Raw genomic sequence first — 17,999 nt, 5'->3', positions numbered from 1 at the left:
TTATAAATAAATACAAATACAGCTAAGTCAATTAATTGAAGTTTAGTTAAATATTGCACCCAAAAAAAGAACAGTCGCTGTGAGCGGCGCTGGCATTTTAATGGATATTTTGAGGATCTCTCACAGCCAGGTTGCCACTCAAAGGTTAATAAAAAGGTATTCTTGGCAATTTTCACACTTGATTTGACAAATTGGCAATTCTATTTCACATGGGATGTTGCTATGGGAAACCAATCAGAATCGACTATTTATTTATTTAGCACCTTCTAGAAGATAATAGTATCTGATTGGTTGCCCATAGAGCTCCCATCTCAGTAAATTTCACCCAAAGGGTTAGGAATAGGAGAGAATTTTTCTAGAATGTCATATTTAGTTTTTTTTCTCTTGGAAGAAAATAGACCAAAAACCCAAAACATAAAAAATGTGGGTACTTGTTTCCTAGCACGGCCACAACGATCATGATCGTGGGCATCGTGAGGAAAAATCGGGGGCATCGCGGCCATTGCAAGCACTAAAAAATCGGGTGCGATGGTCGCGACGCGATGCCCGCGATTTCCCTATAGGGAACAATGTTAAATGCCTCAATTTTGCCGCGATGCCCCCGATCTCCCATAGGAAACAATGTTAAATGGGTCAATTTACCCAAATCATCATAGGGAACAATGTTAAATGGGCCATAAACCCCCCAAAACACCCCTGAACAGTGAAATGTCCCCCCAAAAGTATTTTACGCCACCCCACGATCAACGCGAACCCGAAGCGTGGCGAGCGCAGCGAGCCCGCGAGGGGCGGCGGTATGCGTCCTCCGACCTTTTCATACCCCCACTATCCACGTCGGCGTGGAGTTGAGAATAGAATAGTATGGCGAGCGCAGCGAGCCACCGAGCCCAAAGCGTGGCGAGGGGACGCGGATACCTGTGAAGCCCGCGAAGGGACGCATTTACCTGTGAAGGTATCCGCGTCCCCTCGCGGGGCTCGCTGCGCTCGCCACACTTCGGGCTCGGTGGCTCGCTACGCTCGCCACACTATTCTATTCTCAACTCCACGCCGACGTGGATAGTGGGGGTATGAAAAGGTCGGAGGACGCGTACCGCCGCCCCTCGCGGGCTCGCTGCGCTCGCCACGCTTTAGGTTCACGTTGATCGTGGGGTGGCGTAAAGTACTTTTGGGGGGACATTTCACTGTTCTGGGGTGTTTTTGGGGCTTTCTGGCCCATTTACCATTGTTTCCTATGATGATTTGGTGAAATTTAGGTATTTAACATTGTTCCCTATGAGAAATCGGGGCCATCGCGGGTACATTGAGCCATTTAACATTGTTTCCTATGGGGAAATCGTGGGCATCGCGTCTGGACCATTTAAGGCTTTTTTAGCCGCATACGACGCGACCGACGCGATTTTGACTATTTGCAATGCATTTCAATGGGAAAATCGGGGGCATCGTGTCGGTCGCGTCGTATACCACTAAAAATGACACACGATGCCCGCGATTGTGGCCGTGCTAGGAAACAAGTACCAAAATTTGAAAAGTCTTTTTACATGTAGACTATTAATTGGAATCCGTTTAATCAAATCCTAATCTTATTATTGAATACTATTAATGCATGATAAAATGTGTATTAAAACATGCTGGTTAGGCACTCAGTGATCTGCCCAGGATTTGGAAGTGTATTAACACATTTAGAAAATCGGTATTGATATTACCAAATTTAATAAAATTATAATTTTAGCTTTAAACCATTTATAATTTAAACAAGTATCATCTATTTGTTTAAAGCAAATAACATGGTAAAAACAATTACAACCCGAAAGAAGATACTGACCCTTTCTCTGGGTGTACTGCGACAGCTCTGGGCTGGTCTATGCCTCGAGATATCACTACATATCGGAAGGAGCCATTGAGTCTCGCCACTTCAATCAAATTAAAACCATGGTCTGCCCAATATATATTACCTATGTGCAAACATCAAAAATACACAGCAATATGCCATTAAACAATAAATGCACTAGCAGTTGAATCAATATTTAGATGCTTATTATATGAAAATAAAAAGGTTAAAACAACATTGTGTAAAGTGAAACCAATGGTCCAGCAACTCTGCAGCTCTAGACCTATATGGCATTTCCACAGCCTGATGATATGTTATTAATGATTGGTCTCTCTTGGTTTGGTTAAATATGCTGTTCAGCATACTGTATTACTGAGATTTATGCTGGTTACACACTAGACGATCCCAGATTGTGGCTGACGGCGTGACCGATGAAACAATATGATGATCTATACACACTGAATAATATAGTGAAAGATCATGTGTTTTATTGCTTAAGGGCTACATCCAGTAGCAGGCAGAACAGAAGACATGAAGAACAACCTAAATATCGGTCCGATCAGGAGCAGGCTACATACTGCCTATCATATACCCAGCTTAAGGGTAATGTGTGGCCCTTTTGTCATTCCTGAAGTGCCTGTAAAAGGATGTAAAAGGCCCTGATTCAGGTTGGCTCAGTAAGCTGCAAACATCATCTTACCAAGCACCTTATACGCCGCCAACTGAACGCCCTCCCCCCCTGCGCTCCTCCCGCTGCCGATTCCCCTCGGCATGCCTTCGCTAGCAGGAGAAATCGTTCAATGCTCGCCGACCATTGATTGATTTCTCCTGCCTTTGCAAATAAAAATAAAAATTAACTTTTATTTACAAGCGCTACGATGTAGATGGGGTGGGCGGCTGATGTTCTGTGACGTCAGACGTCCGCCTCCAGTAGGCATCAGTCCACCCGTGTACCCATGGTGACACCCATAAAAAACTGGGCATTTCCATGGTCCAGCAGCGTCCCTGCCCCATCCACCCCTGGCCCTCCCTCCCCGCAATCAATGGCCTGGCGAGTGTGTGTAACTCGCGGAAGCCGTTCGTTGCTTGGGTCTGCACATGCAAAAATATGCGCATACGCCGACCGCCAAACAAAAAATGATAAATCTTGTTGGATGGATGCAGAAGCTTTGCTAAATTATTTGCTCTCAATTCTAGAACATATTGTTGTTTTGATGACCAATAATTATGTATTGATGCATTATTTATATAATTTGAAAATGAAAACAGTGGCACTTAAAGGGAAAGGATGTCCGGGGACTGATCCTAACTCTGTGTTGACTCAAAACAAATATACTCAAAATATAGTATTTATTAATAGGTATTTCTAAAGTATCATTAAAGGTTCTCATATATACATACAGTATATTCTATTACAGGTACTTGTTCTACTGACTCTCAAAGAATTCACTGATCACTGGATAAAGTACAGTACACGAATGTTGATTGTAAGACAAAAGTCCAGAATTGAAATATGTTCTATTAAAAAATAATTATAGTTTATCATTATAAAATAAGTACTTTTTCCCCAAAAATGGGAACAACATCTCAGGACCAGAGTTTTAAAAACTGTGAAAATATGAAAAACTGAAATGAGAAATGCTGCTGAAACGAATCTCTGTGCAGAGTTCCATTTCTCATATCTAGAGAATAAAGGTTTATACCACATTCTGAAACTTCATAACTTCAGGCATGTAGCATCTCAAATGTATTTCTGCCCGAACTGCTCTCCAAAAAATAATACCAAGTTATTACTACTAAATCATCTTCAGCATTAAAATCACATATCTAGAGGCCCCGAAATGTCAGGGAGAGCCTCCCTGCCAGAGAAATTGATTCTGTACACTTGTGTGTCTAGATGCGCAAATATGTCATTATTGGTTAAAAAAATAAAATAAATATAAAAAAAACATAAAAGGCATTTTAAAGATCATGGCCTGCAACATGTACAAACACTTTAGAACAAGCCCAATGACAGTTACAAGAAAAACATAAGACAGCTACCGGCTATCCAGTCAATCGCTATTCCTTCCACTCTCCCAAGGCCGTTTGTAATAATTTCCTCTCTCCAAGTCTGGTCTCGTTTAGAGCGGCTGATTTTGTTGAATCCCATGTCAGTCCAATATATTGTGTCGTTTCCTGTAAAGATAAATCAGCCACCAGTTTTAACAAGCAAATCAGTTGGATGACACTGGACATGTTATTGGAGAGAAAAAATGAAAAGGAAAAGAAAAGATTTGGATAGATGGTTAAAGTGTTTACAATGCCCCACAAGGCACAGAGACTACAACCCAGATACCTGTGATTTGGGTATTTGCCTGTGCTGGCCGTGTTAAAGAAAAGTTATATTCAGAATGTACTGTAAGCATAATTTATAATACTCCCGGTGAAACAGATATTGTGGTTGTAGACAGTGCCATGGCCAAAAGTTCTCACACTGTACATAAAGCATTATGTAAAATGATGTATTTGTACGTACAATGGAAGGCATGAGGCACCTTTAGCTTATACCGTACATAGTACACTGTACAGTATGTCAGTTTTGGTTTGATTTTATGGGTATGGGGCCCCCTTAATTGCTTTGGCTGAGCCATAACGCATCACATTGTAATACTTATTCTAGCACATTTTGCACATATTTTTACCCTGTAACACCACTACTATACAGTATACTAACTTATCTCCCTTATCTAACACTTCAATTGCCATCTTTCACAAGTATGGTGCCATGGAATTTCCCATGCCGTAGACTTGAACCCCTGAAATGTTAGGGTCTCACGCAGCGGCAGCTCCTACTTTCTGTATATTTGGCAGGGGGGCTGCTGTTTTTGCCCTGTCTGAAAAAGACAGCTGCCAGCCCCGGGTTTTAGCACCTGCACAATGACTGCGCAAACAAACCTGGAGCATACACCTGGCTTTTATGGACTGAACTAACTGCAGCCTACAAAAACCTCTTTGGGCAGCACAATGAGGCAGGGAGTGCATCCTACAGGAAGTAAGTTCTCTGCTTATCCCAGCCTGGACTGGCAGTCATGGAGGAAGGCAAAACCTCCCAATGGGATAGCTTTGTGTTTCTGTGACTGACAGTACTTCCAATAGATAATTACTGCCAGTCACATTGATGCCAGTCTAGGCTTCGCTGACACTGAACTGGATGACAAATGTTACCTGGGGGGCTGCAGTCCTGCAGCCTAAAGATAAAATCTACCACTGGACTTACCTTATGATGAGGTTACCTGAAAGTAGTGGGTAAACCCATTTTTTTATTATTATAATTTGTAAAGTTTGAATAATGCACCAGCTTTCTTTCTCTTTGTGTGTGGCATGGTAGAACCTCTTATTATTAACTTATTCTTATTATATGTAGCATTCTCTGTCCTTTCCCCTATTTTTCAGAGAAAAATACCTGTAGATAGCACAGCAATGGTGAAGTGGGTAGTATCCTCACAAGGCAAACTCATGTTGGTTTTGCCTTGTGCATGATTACTGCTTTCAAAAAAACAAACAGGCAGACCCACACAAAATTCCTACCCCTCAGGCAGAGCCTTGATACAAAGCTCAGGATATCAGTCTGTATCCAGCATACAGAATTGAATCATAATCTTCTTTGAGAGAAACTAAAATAAAAAAAATCTGCCAAACTGATAGAAACTCAGAAAAACAAAACCTTTTAATTATACATAAAACATTGTTGCAGTACTATGTTTCTGCAAAAATAGGTCTATGAACTATGGGTATGAGAGGTGGATCAATTAAATAAAAATAGATAGAGAGAGAGAGAAAGAGAGAATGAGAGAGGAAGATGTATATATTGTATTTAGAAACAAAGGCACACACAAGTGACTAAATAAAACTTATCTTATGGAAAGTACTTAGTGGCCTAAAACAGGTTCAGGAACCCAGTTCCTGATGATGTCATATTTAATTAGAGGTTTGGGAACTGAGTTCCTACTGGTTCCTGCTGAAAAAATAGCACTGATTGCCCGCCTAGATAGCAACAAGAGTGATAATGACATGTACATTGATTATTGGGGTAATGAAGCTGCATCTGATCACAATTGTGAGATGTAAAATGTAAGTTCTCAGTTATTGTCTTTAGATGTAATATTCCAGATGAAAATTCCATACCATTCCATGACTGCCAACCATCACTGTTGGAAGTATTCAACAGAGGGAAGAAACACAGTAGGACGCATATTGGAGTACTGCCTCTAGTCTAAACGCGTACTTAGCAAAAATAATAGCTTTCAGGTTTGTTCAATCTGAGTCATTTTTGGAAATTACGGCTTGTGCAAAACTGAAATGTCAAGTCACTAGTCCCTATTATTCTTTAACTAAAGCTGTACCGACTTTATATGTCAACACCATATTCAAATTGTTCATATTCTCTGTTTGTACACGGGCCTCATGCCACAAGAAATGAGTAGCCAAGTTTTTTCAATGTCCCCCTATTCTTAAAACAATAACAAACACACTCACAATATATATATATATATATATATATATATATATATATATATATATATATATATATATATAGACATTGTAGGGGCTCTGCACACACTAAATTAACTGATAATAAATAGTGGAGATTTGGTTCATGAATTGATCAATGCATTTAAGCCTGCAGCCCCCTTCACGGGACCCCACTGTTCTGCAGGTCCTAACACTATCGCTGAAAATGGCTACAATACACATAGCTATCACATCAATGTTTGATTCCAGGCATGCTATCTGGTCTGAAGCTCACAGCACACTTTGCTTTTATAGGTGAGCAGCTACCAACACTCCTGTCACTAATCATCTAGGGAAATGGTTAACATAAGCTATGGAATCTTAGTTAAAACATGGTGCATTAAAGAATGTGACCACAATAAGACTAATTTAAAATAATAATCTAATAGAATAGAATAGAATAGAATCCCTTTATTCGTCTCACAATGGAGAAATTTCAGTGTTACAGCAAGGTTCAAGTACAGATAAGAGTAGTAGCATAATAATAAGAACACACATAATAAGATAAGATCCAAACAATATAACTCAAGAATCTAGGAACATGCAGGTCTTCTTCAGACCATGACAGTTGTACATTCTAATTGCAGCCGGAAGGAACGATCTGCGATATCTCTCCGTTGAGCATCGAGGGTGAAGCAACCTATCACTGAAAGTGCTACACAGATCTGTCAAAACGTTTTTGAGCGGGTGTGAAGCATTATCCAATAATGATGTCATCTTGTTGATCATTCTCCTCTCACCCACAATCTCTACCGAATCCAAAGGCATTCCTAGGACAGAACTGGCCTTCCTTACCACTCTGTTTAGTCTCTTACTGTCGGCTGTTGAAACACTGCTACCCCAGCAGACCACTCCATAGAATATGGCCGATGCCACTACACAGTTGAAGAAGGTCTTCAGGAGCGCTCCCTGCACTCCAAAGGATCTCAGTCTCCTCAGCAGATAAACAATATATACACTTAACATCGGCACTCACCTTTCCTAGTTTTGGGGTGCCCTATGGCTTGTGACCACATTGTTTATACAGACATTGTAGGGGCTCTGCACACACTAAATTAACTGATAATAAATAGTGGAGAATTGGTTCATGAATTGATCAATGCATTTAAGCCTGCAGCCCCCTTCACGGGACCCCACTGTTCTGCAGGTCCTAACACTATCACTGAAAATGGCTACAATACACATAGCTATCACATCAATGTTTGATTCCAGGCATGCTATCTGGTCTGAAGCTCACAGCACACTTTGCTTTTATAGGTGAGCAGCTTTTATAGATAAGCAATTCATGAACCAAATCTCCACTATTTATTATCAGTTAATTTAGTGTGTGCAGAGCCCCTACAATGTCTGTTTAAACAATGTGGTCACAAGCCATAGGGCACCCCAAAACTAGTAAAGGTGATTGCCGATGTTAAGTGTATATATTATTTATTAGATTAATTTTTTAAATTAATCTTATTGTGGTCACATTCTCTCATGCACCATGTTTTAACTAAGATTACATAGCTTATGTTAACCATTTCCCTAGATGATTAGTGACAGGTGTGTTGGTAGCTGCTCACCTATAAAAGCAAAGTGTGCTGTGAGCTTCAGACCAGATAGCATGCCTGGAATCAAACATTGATGTGATAGCTATGTGTATTGTAGCCATTTTCAGCGATAGTGTTAGGACCTGCAGAACAGTGGGGTACTGTGAAGGGGGCTGCAGGCTTAAATGCATTGATCAATTCATGAACCAAATCTCCACTATTTATTATCAGTTAATTTAGTGTGTGCAGAGCCCCTACAATGTCTGTTTAAACAATGTGGTCACAAGCCATAGGGCACCCCAAAACTAGGAAAGGTGAGTGCCGATGTTAAGTGTATATTTATATATATACCTTTATATATATATATATATATATATATATATATATATATATATATATATATATATATATATATATATAAAGGTAGCAGGAAGGCAGAGTCACTCCAAAAAGGACTTTTTTATCAAAAGTCCTTTTTGGAGTGACTCTGCCTTCCTGCTACCTTTGTCCACACCTTGCAGAGGACACCCAGAGGCAATTGCTTTTGTTAGGAGTGAGTGCCGGCTCTCCCACCCTGTATATATATATATATATATATATATATATATATATATATATATATATATATATATATATATATATATATATATATATATATGTTCCACCGGCGGCACTCCCAAATAATCGACACACAACCAAAAGCATGGCTTTGCAACGTTTCGATGTCTTTTTATTCACATCGTCATCAGGCAGATACAAACAATACATCAGCAAGGTTCACCTTATATCCCCTCCCCAAACACAATCACAGGTGAAATAGGAATGTAATCAAGGACATGACGCCCAGTTACTGACGTCAGCGGCCGTGATATGTTCCCATAGTGATATACAAACACACAGAAAAACAATACAAATACATAAAGATAGAAAATATAAAAAGCATGAAGGTACAAGTCGACAATTTACAAAAAACATATTAACAATACACTTTGTAGCATGCAGACCCAGGTACTCATTAAGGCCGCGTGGGGCTAGTGTATTTAACCTGTGAATCCATCTGGATTCACAGCGTAACAATCTAAGTGAATGATCTCCTCCGCGTAGATCAGCGGGAATATGGTCAATGAGACAGTACCTTAAAGTGGCTAGGCTGTGCCCAGCCTGCAAAAAATGTCTAGAAACCGGTTGATCACTCTGTCCGGTGGTCAAAGCAGTACGGATAAAATAGCGGTGTGCTGCCATGCGCTCCCGCAACATATGGTCGGTTTTGCCGACATAGCTGAGACCACACGGACAGGTGATCATGTAGACAACGTGTGTCGTCGTACATGTCAACCGGTAATTGATGGTATATTTCTTACCGCTGTGGGGATGTCTGAATGTGGTTATAATTCACAATGCATGGCTGCAACAAAGTATCGATGTAAGTAGCACAGGGTTGGAACAGTGAACCCCGAGCGGCTATGATTGGCCGACCCGGGGGGCTGTGACAAACTCTTGTGCACCTTGGGGAGCGTATATAATAGCGGAACCAAGGGACAACGAGGTATTAAAGCATCAGCCAGCTTTTTATATAAAATACCCTCCAATACAGCATAGGAAATTTTCTCCTGTAACACCAATCTAAACCTGTCAGTAGGGTCATGATCAAGTTTGCTGTACACATTAGTATCAGACAGTTGACGGTAAATTTCTTCCTTGTATGAAGATAAATTCTGTATAACGATAGCCCCGCCTTTGTCAGCGGGGCGTATCGTTATATCTGCATAAGAAGCAAGAGATTTCAAAGCACTGTATTCACCAGCAGGTAAATTACTCATGGATCGCCCCTTGGGCAATTTAGAAATTACATCATTAGTAACCTGGGTATCTAGCATGCGGGAAAAAGTTTTTATTGAAACATTATTAGAAACAGGCTCAAAGGTTGATTTACGCTGTAACTTACGTAATTGAGGCGGAATAGTTTGAGAGTTCACAACAGCAGAATCATTAGTATTTTTAAGTCTGTATTTCTCCACCTCCCAATTAAAAGCATTAAACTGACATGTTGGAACAAAGGACAGTCCACGACTTAGGACGCTACTCTCATCCACTGTAAGCTGACGCGTTGACAGATTAATTATTGTTGTTTCTTGGGCACCGGGGGTTTGAAATTTTTGCCCCGACCTCGTCCGGTGTTTTTGGCCACCACGCCTGGTGTACTTTCTCCAGGATCTTGGTGCTGCCTCCGGGTGCCCACACCTAAAGGGACCGAAGATGTAGAACGGTCAGAGTCGCTGGTGGAAGGCGCATCAGACCCAGGATGGTGTCGTCTGTCATTGCGATGAGTACGGAACCGTGTACGGCCAGTGGGAGGGGGTCTTTGATCGCCTCGCCCTCCATGCATCCACATATAGACCCGGTTCAATTCATAGTCCTGTAGAACTTTGGACAGTTTTTGCTTCTTGAAAGCCAGCAGTTCCTGTTTATAAGTGTTGATTTGAGTCTGCAATTTAGCACACCAGTCTTGTGAGACATCACTTATAAACATATCCTTATGCAGTGTTTCAAAGACGGTCAGTTTCTCACGTGTTAATTTCAATTCTCGACCCGCCTCCTCGATGACTAAAAGCATAAGGTCGTAACTGCATTTATTTAACACTGATATCCAACGCTTACAGAAACTGCTGTTAAAACGACCAATCGTAGGACAATTGTGTACTCGGAAGCCTCTAGGGATAATTTTGCGTTTATAATAGTCGCTTAGCGTCACTCCATGTAAATGGAAATCAATTTCACGCTGTTTGAGGCGGACCCAATCACGATAACACAGTTCAAGTGATTTGGGTTCGTCCTGTAGTAAGTCACCAAATAAAATATTGTCCGCTTCAGATTCCGAAAACGACGGGGCACAACCTACACTAGGGGGAAAAATGTACGTGACTGGGTAATGAAGACTGACATTTCTGTAAAAACATCAGGGGTGAAATGTAATAGGATGAGAGATTCAGAAAGTGAGAGATTTGGTAAGAAATCTCCAGTTTTTTTAAAGCGGCAATCATTTACACTGCAAAACCAGTGTGATTTTGCAGTGTAAATGATTGCCGCTTTAAAAAAACTGGAGATTTCTTACCAAATCTCTCACTTTCTGAATCTCTCATCCTATTACATTTCACCCCTGGTGTTAAAACTGGTCAGTTCTTATATGCTAAAAATGGTTGTTTCAGGTGTCATAATTGTATAACCTGTCGTTCACTAGTCACTGGTGACACATTCAGACATCCCCACAGCGGTAAGAAATATACCATCAATTACCGGTTGACATGTACGACGACACACGTTGTCTACATGATCACCTGTCCGTGTGGTCTCAGCTATGTCGGCAAAACCGACCGTACGTTGCGGGAGCGCATGGCAGCACACCGCTATTTTATCCGTACTGCTTTGACCACCGGACAGAGTGATCAACCGGTTTCTAGACATTTTTTGCAGGCTGGGCACAGCCTAGCCACTTTAAGGTACTGTCTCATTGACCATATTCCCGCTGATCTACGCGGAGAAGATCGTTCACTTAGATTGTTACGCTGTGAATCCAGATGGATTCACAGGTTAAATACACTAGCCCCTTAATGAGTACCTGGGTCTGCATGCTTTTCTATAAAGTGCTTTTTTACAAAGTGTATTATTAATATGTTTTTTCGAAATTGTCGACTTGTACCTTCATGCTTTTTATATTTTCTATCTTTATGTATTTGTATTGTTTTTCTGTGTGTTTGTATATCACTATGGGAACATATCACGGCCGCTGACGTCAGTAACTGGGCGTCATGTCCTTGATTACATTCCCATTTCACTTGTGATTGTGTTTGGGGAGGGGATATAAGGTGAACCTTGTTGATGTATTGTTTGTATCTGCCTGATGACGATGTGAATAAAAAGACATTGAAACGTTGCAAAACTCATGCTTTTGGTTGTGTGTCGATTATTTGGGAGTGCCGCTGGTGGAACATATGTATGCTGGACGTCCCTACGGGATATCAAGGTCGGAAGGCACCCTTTTATTGCACTAACGGAGTGCTGTCCTCAAGGTCTGCTATATATATATATTTTTTTTTTTTCAAATAGGTCGGCACTCTGGTTTTCGGCTCCCAGTACCGTGTTGCCTTCCCAGCCGTGCTAGTATAAGGTAAAAAAAGTATACACCTTGAAAAAGAGGCCCAGCAGCCTCGAAATGTCGGTCTATGTTACACCTCCTTCACTAAAGATTTTTTTCACTTCAAACCCGTTAATGTCCGCCCTCTTCTTTTCCAACTTTTATATATATATATATATATATATATATATATATATATATGTAACCAAGGTCCGGCACTCAAGAATAAAAGTAAGCTGACTCACTAGAGTCCATAAATAGGTATATGTGCTGCGGTGCCATCCAATTGTAAGTCCACGTGGGGCCAACAGACAGAGAGAAGGAAGGAGGCGGCACTCGTCAGGCTGAATAATAGGTGTCCTTTAATCCTACAGTATCGGGGTTACCCCCCGTCGTCAGGGATGGACAACATACACACAATGATACATAACAGAAGTGACCTTATAAACACACCCAGACAAAACACCCCGCCCCCCAACCCCATTAAAAACAAATTGAGCTCACCTGCCGGACATGGGAGCGTCCTACTCAGCCAGGTGAGACCGGAAATGTCCACCCGACAGTAGGCGTCCCTCCGGTCCAGCTGACTACTCCATCATCATTGTGTGTATGTTGTCCATCCCTGACGACGGGGGGTAACCCCGATACTGTAGGATTAAAGGACACCTATTATTCAGCCTGACGAGTGCCGCCTCCTTCTTTCTCTCTCTCTCTCTCTCTCTCTCTCTATATATATATATATGTAGATAGTGGTACTAGCGCTAAGAGTCAATCCCCTTCTTTGATCAAAGGGTGGTTCTATATTAGTAGTGCGTGTAGTGCACACACGAATGCACAATTCCTCCTTTTTCCGGAGTGGCAGCTCCTCTCCTATTGGTTCCTGTCCAAAGAAACTGTTTGGTAGAGATCTGAAAAAAAGATGAGATGGGCGCCCCCTTTGTGCAATACGTTTTATACGTCACAGTGATACCCTTCACCGTTTGTGAGATATACACCCCAATAAAGTTCAGGTGTACCGTTAACAGTGGTCTCCAAACCACTCTGACAGGTGTTTTGTAATAGATTTCCAATGTCAGGGAGTTTGTATTCTCCTCTTCGGTTCATCCAAGATTATATCTCAACAAGTCCCTCTATAAGTAGCGTTAGATCACCGTTCAGTGCAGGGACAGCGGCCATTGTGAAACGCCTACTGTGGGCGTGTTGTGGTGACCTCACTGCCGGAGCTGTAGTTGCCTAGGCAACGTGTCAGAGGAGGTACAGTGACCCAGGGCTGTTCCTTTCTGCATGTGTCTTACGGTCCCAGAATAAGATCACTGGCCTGACCCCAATTACAGAATTTGGATGCCGAGGCTTTAAAGTGTCTCTCCAGACTGTCACTGTGCTCCAGGTCTGGATATCCTCAGTAGTGTTTGTAGACAAACACTACTGAGGATATCCAGACCTGAAGCACAGTGGTCTGGGGCGTGGCCTGACTGACGCAATCGTATCCAGAGGAGAGGAGTGTCCCCCCCGGAGCTCTGTACAGCGTGGTGTTCCCGTCTCTGCACACAGCCAGTGTGTAGCCGGCAACCGTGAGTGCACAGCAGGGGGTCGCATACCCGCCATTTGTATCCAGCTTGCCAGTGTGGATTTATGTATTGCCAGGTGGTTAATTTAGCCCACCGCAGATGAAATATCTGGTAATTAAGCACTTTTAAACATTTTTATGTAAAATAAAAACATCAAAGATACTGCACCATTGGGCGCCCTTTTCTTCTGTTGTTGTAGAGAAGTGTTGGTGATCTCCCCTTGGGAATTGGGAGCGAGGAAGAGGAGCGACGGTCCAGAATTTGAGGACACGTGCCTATAGACTGTGAACTGTGTAAAACAGCTCTGTTTGAGCAAAGGTGCCAGCGCACCTATTCCTGCTTTTTTCTGTGTGCAATATATATATATATATATGCAATAAGATCGCACTCCATACAAAAAATATGCAACCGCTGGGGTGATGTCCAGAACTTTCCTTACAAGAAACAAAGTCCATGTATATAAAGACCAAAAAGACACACTCTCCAGGCTGTTTGAGGCAAAATAAAGGCCCTTATTCTGATCTGTGCGGAAATTCCCGCATTCTTACGGAGCGGTCCGCACGCCACGGTGTTTTGCCGCATGCGGCCATCGTCCGTAGAAACGCCCACGTGTCCGCCGCATTCGGACGGACTCACTCTTTAAGAACAGGGCGTGTTTACGGACGACATACAAACCATGCGTGTGCGGGAGAAACACTCCGATTCGGCACGGTATTACAGAGTATTACAGAGTATGCTCGGGAATACCGCATCCGACCGGGAGCCAAGCGGTGCTACCGCACGTAAGCGGAGGATTTACGCCAAACAACCCACTATGAAGTATCTTCTGCAAGACATCACATGACCCACTTATTCAATTACCTATCCTCATAAAAAACTGCTTATTTGGAATTGGAATCAATTAGATTCCAATATATCCTTACAAGCATGCCTAACACATGCATTGCACACATTAACCCTTACAGCAATTGAAGTGCAATGGTTTCAATTAAAGCACTGACAAGCGTCCTATTAGTGAGTAATGAGTAAAGGAGTAGATTGTATTGGGTTCAGGTGTTAATGGTTGTAGTCATTAGGCGTACGTTCGCCTACCGCATGAACGAGTGGTGTCCGCAAAGCAATAGTACACTTGTGGACACCGCACATTTCAGCCCTTTTTGCTCGCGTGCATTCGGAGTGGTTTCCGAATGTACGCCCCCCAACATAAGTGTACTCCCCCGTGTCCGCCCATGTTTCCGCCCCGTTTTGCCCACTTTGAAACTACGCCCATGTGTCATTCCGCATGACGCCCATAATACGCCCCTATTTCCCGACTGATTGCGGTGACCAGTTTTGGACGGTCTTTGTCCGAACTGGTACCGAGTCAAGGCGTGGCACATGCGCGTAGCGTTCTCCACGCATGCGCAGACGCCGTAAAGACGCTATCCGTAAGAACGCGGTAAAGTCCGCATCAATCAGAATAAGGGCCAAAAAGCTGTGTATTTGTATTCACATAGACATCATAGTATAAAGAAGGGTACTCAACGTTAGCGTTTCAGTCCAATTAGGACCTTCCTCAGGAGTTAGACAACAAGGGCATCCATTTGGGGTGAAGCACAGCGTGGACCACACAGCTGTAGGAACCTGCTGTGTGGTCCACGCTGTGCTTCACCCCAAATGGATGCCCTTGTTGTCTAACTCCTGAGGAAGGTCCTAATTGGACTGAAAAGCTAGCGTTGAGTACCCTTCTTTATACTATGATGTCTATGTGAATACAAATACACAGCTTTTTATTTTGCATCAAACAGCCTGGAGAGTGTGTCTTTTTGGTCTTTATATATATATATATATATATATATATATATATATATATATATATATATATATATATATATATATATATATATATATATATATATATATATATATATATATATATCTGATAAAATGTTAGTACAATGCATTAGAGCTGGTATGCACTAAAAACAAAGAGTTGTAATGTGCGGAGGGATTTAGATGTCCAAACTGAAATCTACTTTGCAGTGTAAAAGTAAAGCTCTCTGTTTCTCATGAATAGATGATGGCACATACTGAGAAGAGCAGCAAGTGACAGGGGAACTCCAAACTGCCCCTCCACTCACCACCACCACAGGACTCTGCTGCCTGCGGGTGTGACAGCCGGTCAGTCCCATAATCACTGTCCCACAAAAATCGGGACAGTTGGGAGGTATGCATTTGTTGATCCAATTAAGGATCTAGGGCAGGTATGTCCAAACTGTGGCCCTCCAGCTGTTGTGAAACTACACATCCTAGCATGCCTTGCCACAGTTTTAGCATTCCCGAATAGCAAAACTGTGGCAAGGCATGATGGGACTTGTAGTCTCACAACAGCTGAAGGGCCACAGTTTGGACATGCCTGATCTAGGGCATACATTTTAATTGAATATTATTCAAGGATGCTTTTTTTTGCAGATAGCCACGTGGTGTTTTTTCTTTTTTTGAGTCATCTTGTTTTTCACTGCTTTGTTTGTTTCATCTTTCTCCCATTTGGAGGAATCACAGCATGATGGAAGAGCACTGCATCTCTTTGGCTTTTTTCGTAACACAAAAGATTGTTGCAGGACACCTACCCTCTAATTTACTTGGCAAGTGTGTCCTGCTTTTTGCATTAACATTCAGACTGGCTCCGGATGAGGACGAGAGTCCCTCAATGTTAAGTGCATAAACGGGGAATATTATAGTCATTTTCTAAGGTATGGTACAAGAGATACGGCAAAAATTGAGATTGCTGCATCTTCTGGCCACCTTATTATTTGTGGGTTAATTATATGTCAGTGTTTCAATTATATATAGTTTTACTTACAGTAGGATGGTTAATTTATTTTATAAACTACAGTACAGTATGTTATCGTTGTGCATGGTCATTGGTTTAATAGAAGTTAAAGGTTAAAATTGGTTAAGTATTATATATTCTTAATGGATTAATTTGGAAATAACAGAAAACTATTAGGGCGAGATGTACTAAGCCTTGAAAAGTGATAAAATGGAGAGTGATAACTAACCGATCAGCTGCTACCTGTCATTTTTTAAACACAGCCTGTGACATGGAAGGTAGAAGCTGATTGGTTGGTGGTTTATCACACTCCATTTTATCACTTTTCAAGCTTAGTACATCTGGCCCATAGTGAGTTACAGTACATGCAAAAGCAGGCTGTGTTTACCTCACATACAAAAATTTGCATTTTGTACACCCCATTTCATGGTAACATGGTTTGTCCAGGTGCACAGTAATAAGCTGTTTCTTAATATCCCAAATCAGAATCAGGTCCTTGGGGCCCAATTTTCTAGTGATTGGGGACAGGTGGTGCGGCTCTGTGCATGCGCGTATTTGTGCATGTGCAGGGCTTCTGTACGAATGCCTTTGGGGGCATCTGGAGGGGTACACTCAGCATTTTATGGGTATTCCCCATGGCGAGTGGTGTTAAATGACCCCCATTGTACACAATGGCTGGGCAATAATACTGTATGCTAATGCTGCACGAGGTATCTTGCGCAGGGGTGTAGGGAGGGCGGAGCATGAGCTCCGGGGGCCAAGAGATCAAAGGGCACCGGAGCACCAGAAACTGTGCCGCTGGCTGCCCCGCTCTGCATGCCCGATCCCTCCCCGCCCGGCTGCGGCACTTACATTGCTAATACAGTGTGGAGGTGCCGGGATTCAGCTGTCAGAGGCACCTGGCAGGACAGAGAGAAGCAGGAACAGTGGCATCATGGGAATTGTAGTTTATATGTTACTGCTCAGACTTTGAGCAGTTAACCATTAAACTACAAATCCCATGAGGCCATGCTTTGCCTTGGCAGGAAGTCTCACACAGGTTATCTTGAATAGTGGAACAGCACTGGTGGCATGCCTGTAGAGTGCAGTTGAGGTTGTTCTGGAGGGAGACAGCTCTTCAGTTCTCTCCTTCCCCCAACCTCTCCTGTGCTGACCTAATCAGCAGGGTCAGCAGCATCAGGAAGAGCACCCTCCGTGCACAATATGTGCTTCATCACTGACAGGGTAGCGATCCTGTATTGTTTCTTGTAGATAATTAAATTGGCAGCTTATACAGTATTTACTATTTATTTCACCTCCTGCAAACAAATTGGTGTGTGTGTGTGTGTGTGTGTGTGTGTGTATATATATATATATATATATATATATATTCTTGGTTGTATGCCGGCACTCTGAATAAGCAGCTGCCCCGGTGCCTAGTCCATAGTGTACTGTAGTAATCCAAATAAGGAGGCACTCGGAGACTGTATAATCAGACAAATATTCTGTATTGAGGGTTTAGTACTTTCGAGAGCGAACTCTCGTCCTCAGAACCACCTACAGCAAGGTGATAATGCAGTAGACACACTTATATACC

General features: G+C 42.2%; 1 protein-coding gene across 4 annotated transcripts in view; it reads right to left on the bottom strand.

Annotated features, from left to right (window-relative positions):
• LRP1B (LDL receptor related protein 1B) overlaps positions 1 to 17,999 on the bottom strand; it is a 1,445,580-nt gene that overhangs the window by 369,284 nt on the left and 1,058,297 nt on the right. For all 4 annotated transcript variants that reach the window (XM_083153866.1, XM_083153869.1, XM_083153867.1 and 1 more), the window contains exons 36-37: positions 3,872 to 4,006; positions 1,823 to 1,952 (exon numbers count right to left, since the gene is read on the bottom strand). In XM_083153866.1, coding sequence (XP_083009992.1) covers positions 1,823 to 1,952; positions 3,872 to 4,006 — 265 coding nt within the window. The remainder of the gene's footprint in view (positions 1 to 1,822; positions 1,953 to 3,871; positions 4,007 to 17,999) is intronic.

The sequence above is a fragment of the Crinia signifera genome, chromosome 7 (assembly GCF_055691185.1).
Source record: "Crinia signifera chromosome 7, ASM5569118v1, whole genome shotgun sequence".
In the NCBI taxonomy this organism is placed as follows: Eukaryota; Metazoa; Chordata; class Amphibia; order Anura; family Myobatrachidae; genus Crinia; species Crinia signifera.
This window is presented reverse-complemented; position numbering and strand designations above follow the sequence as displayed.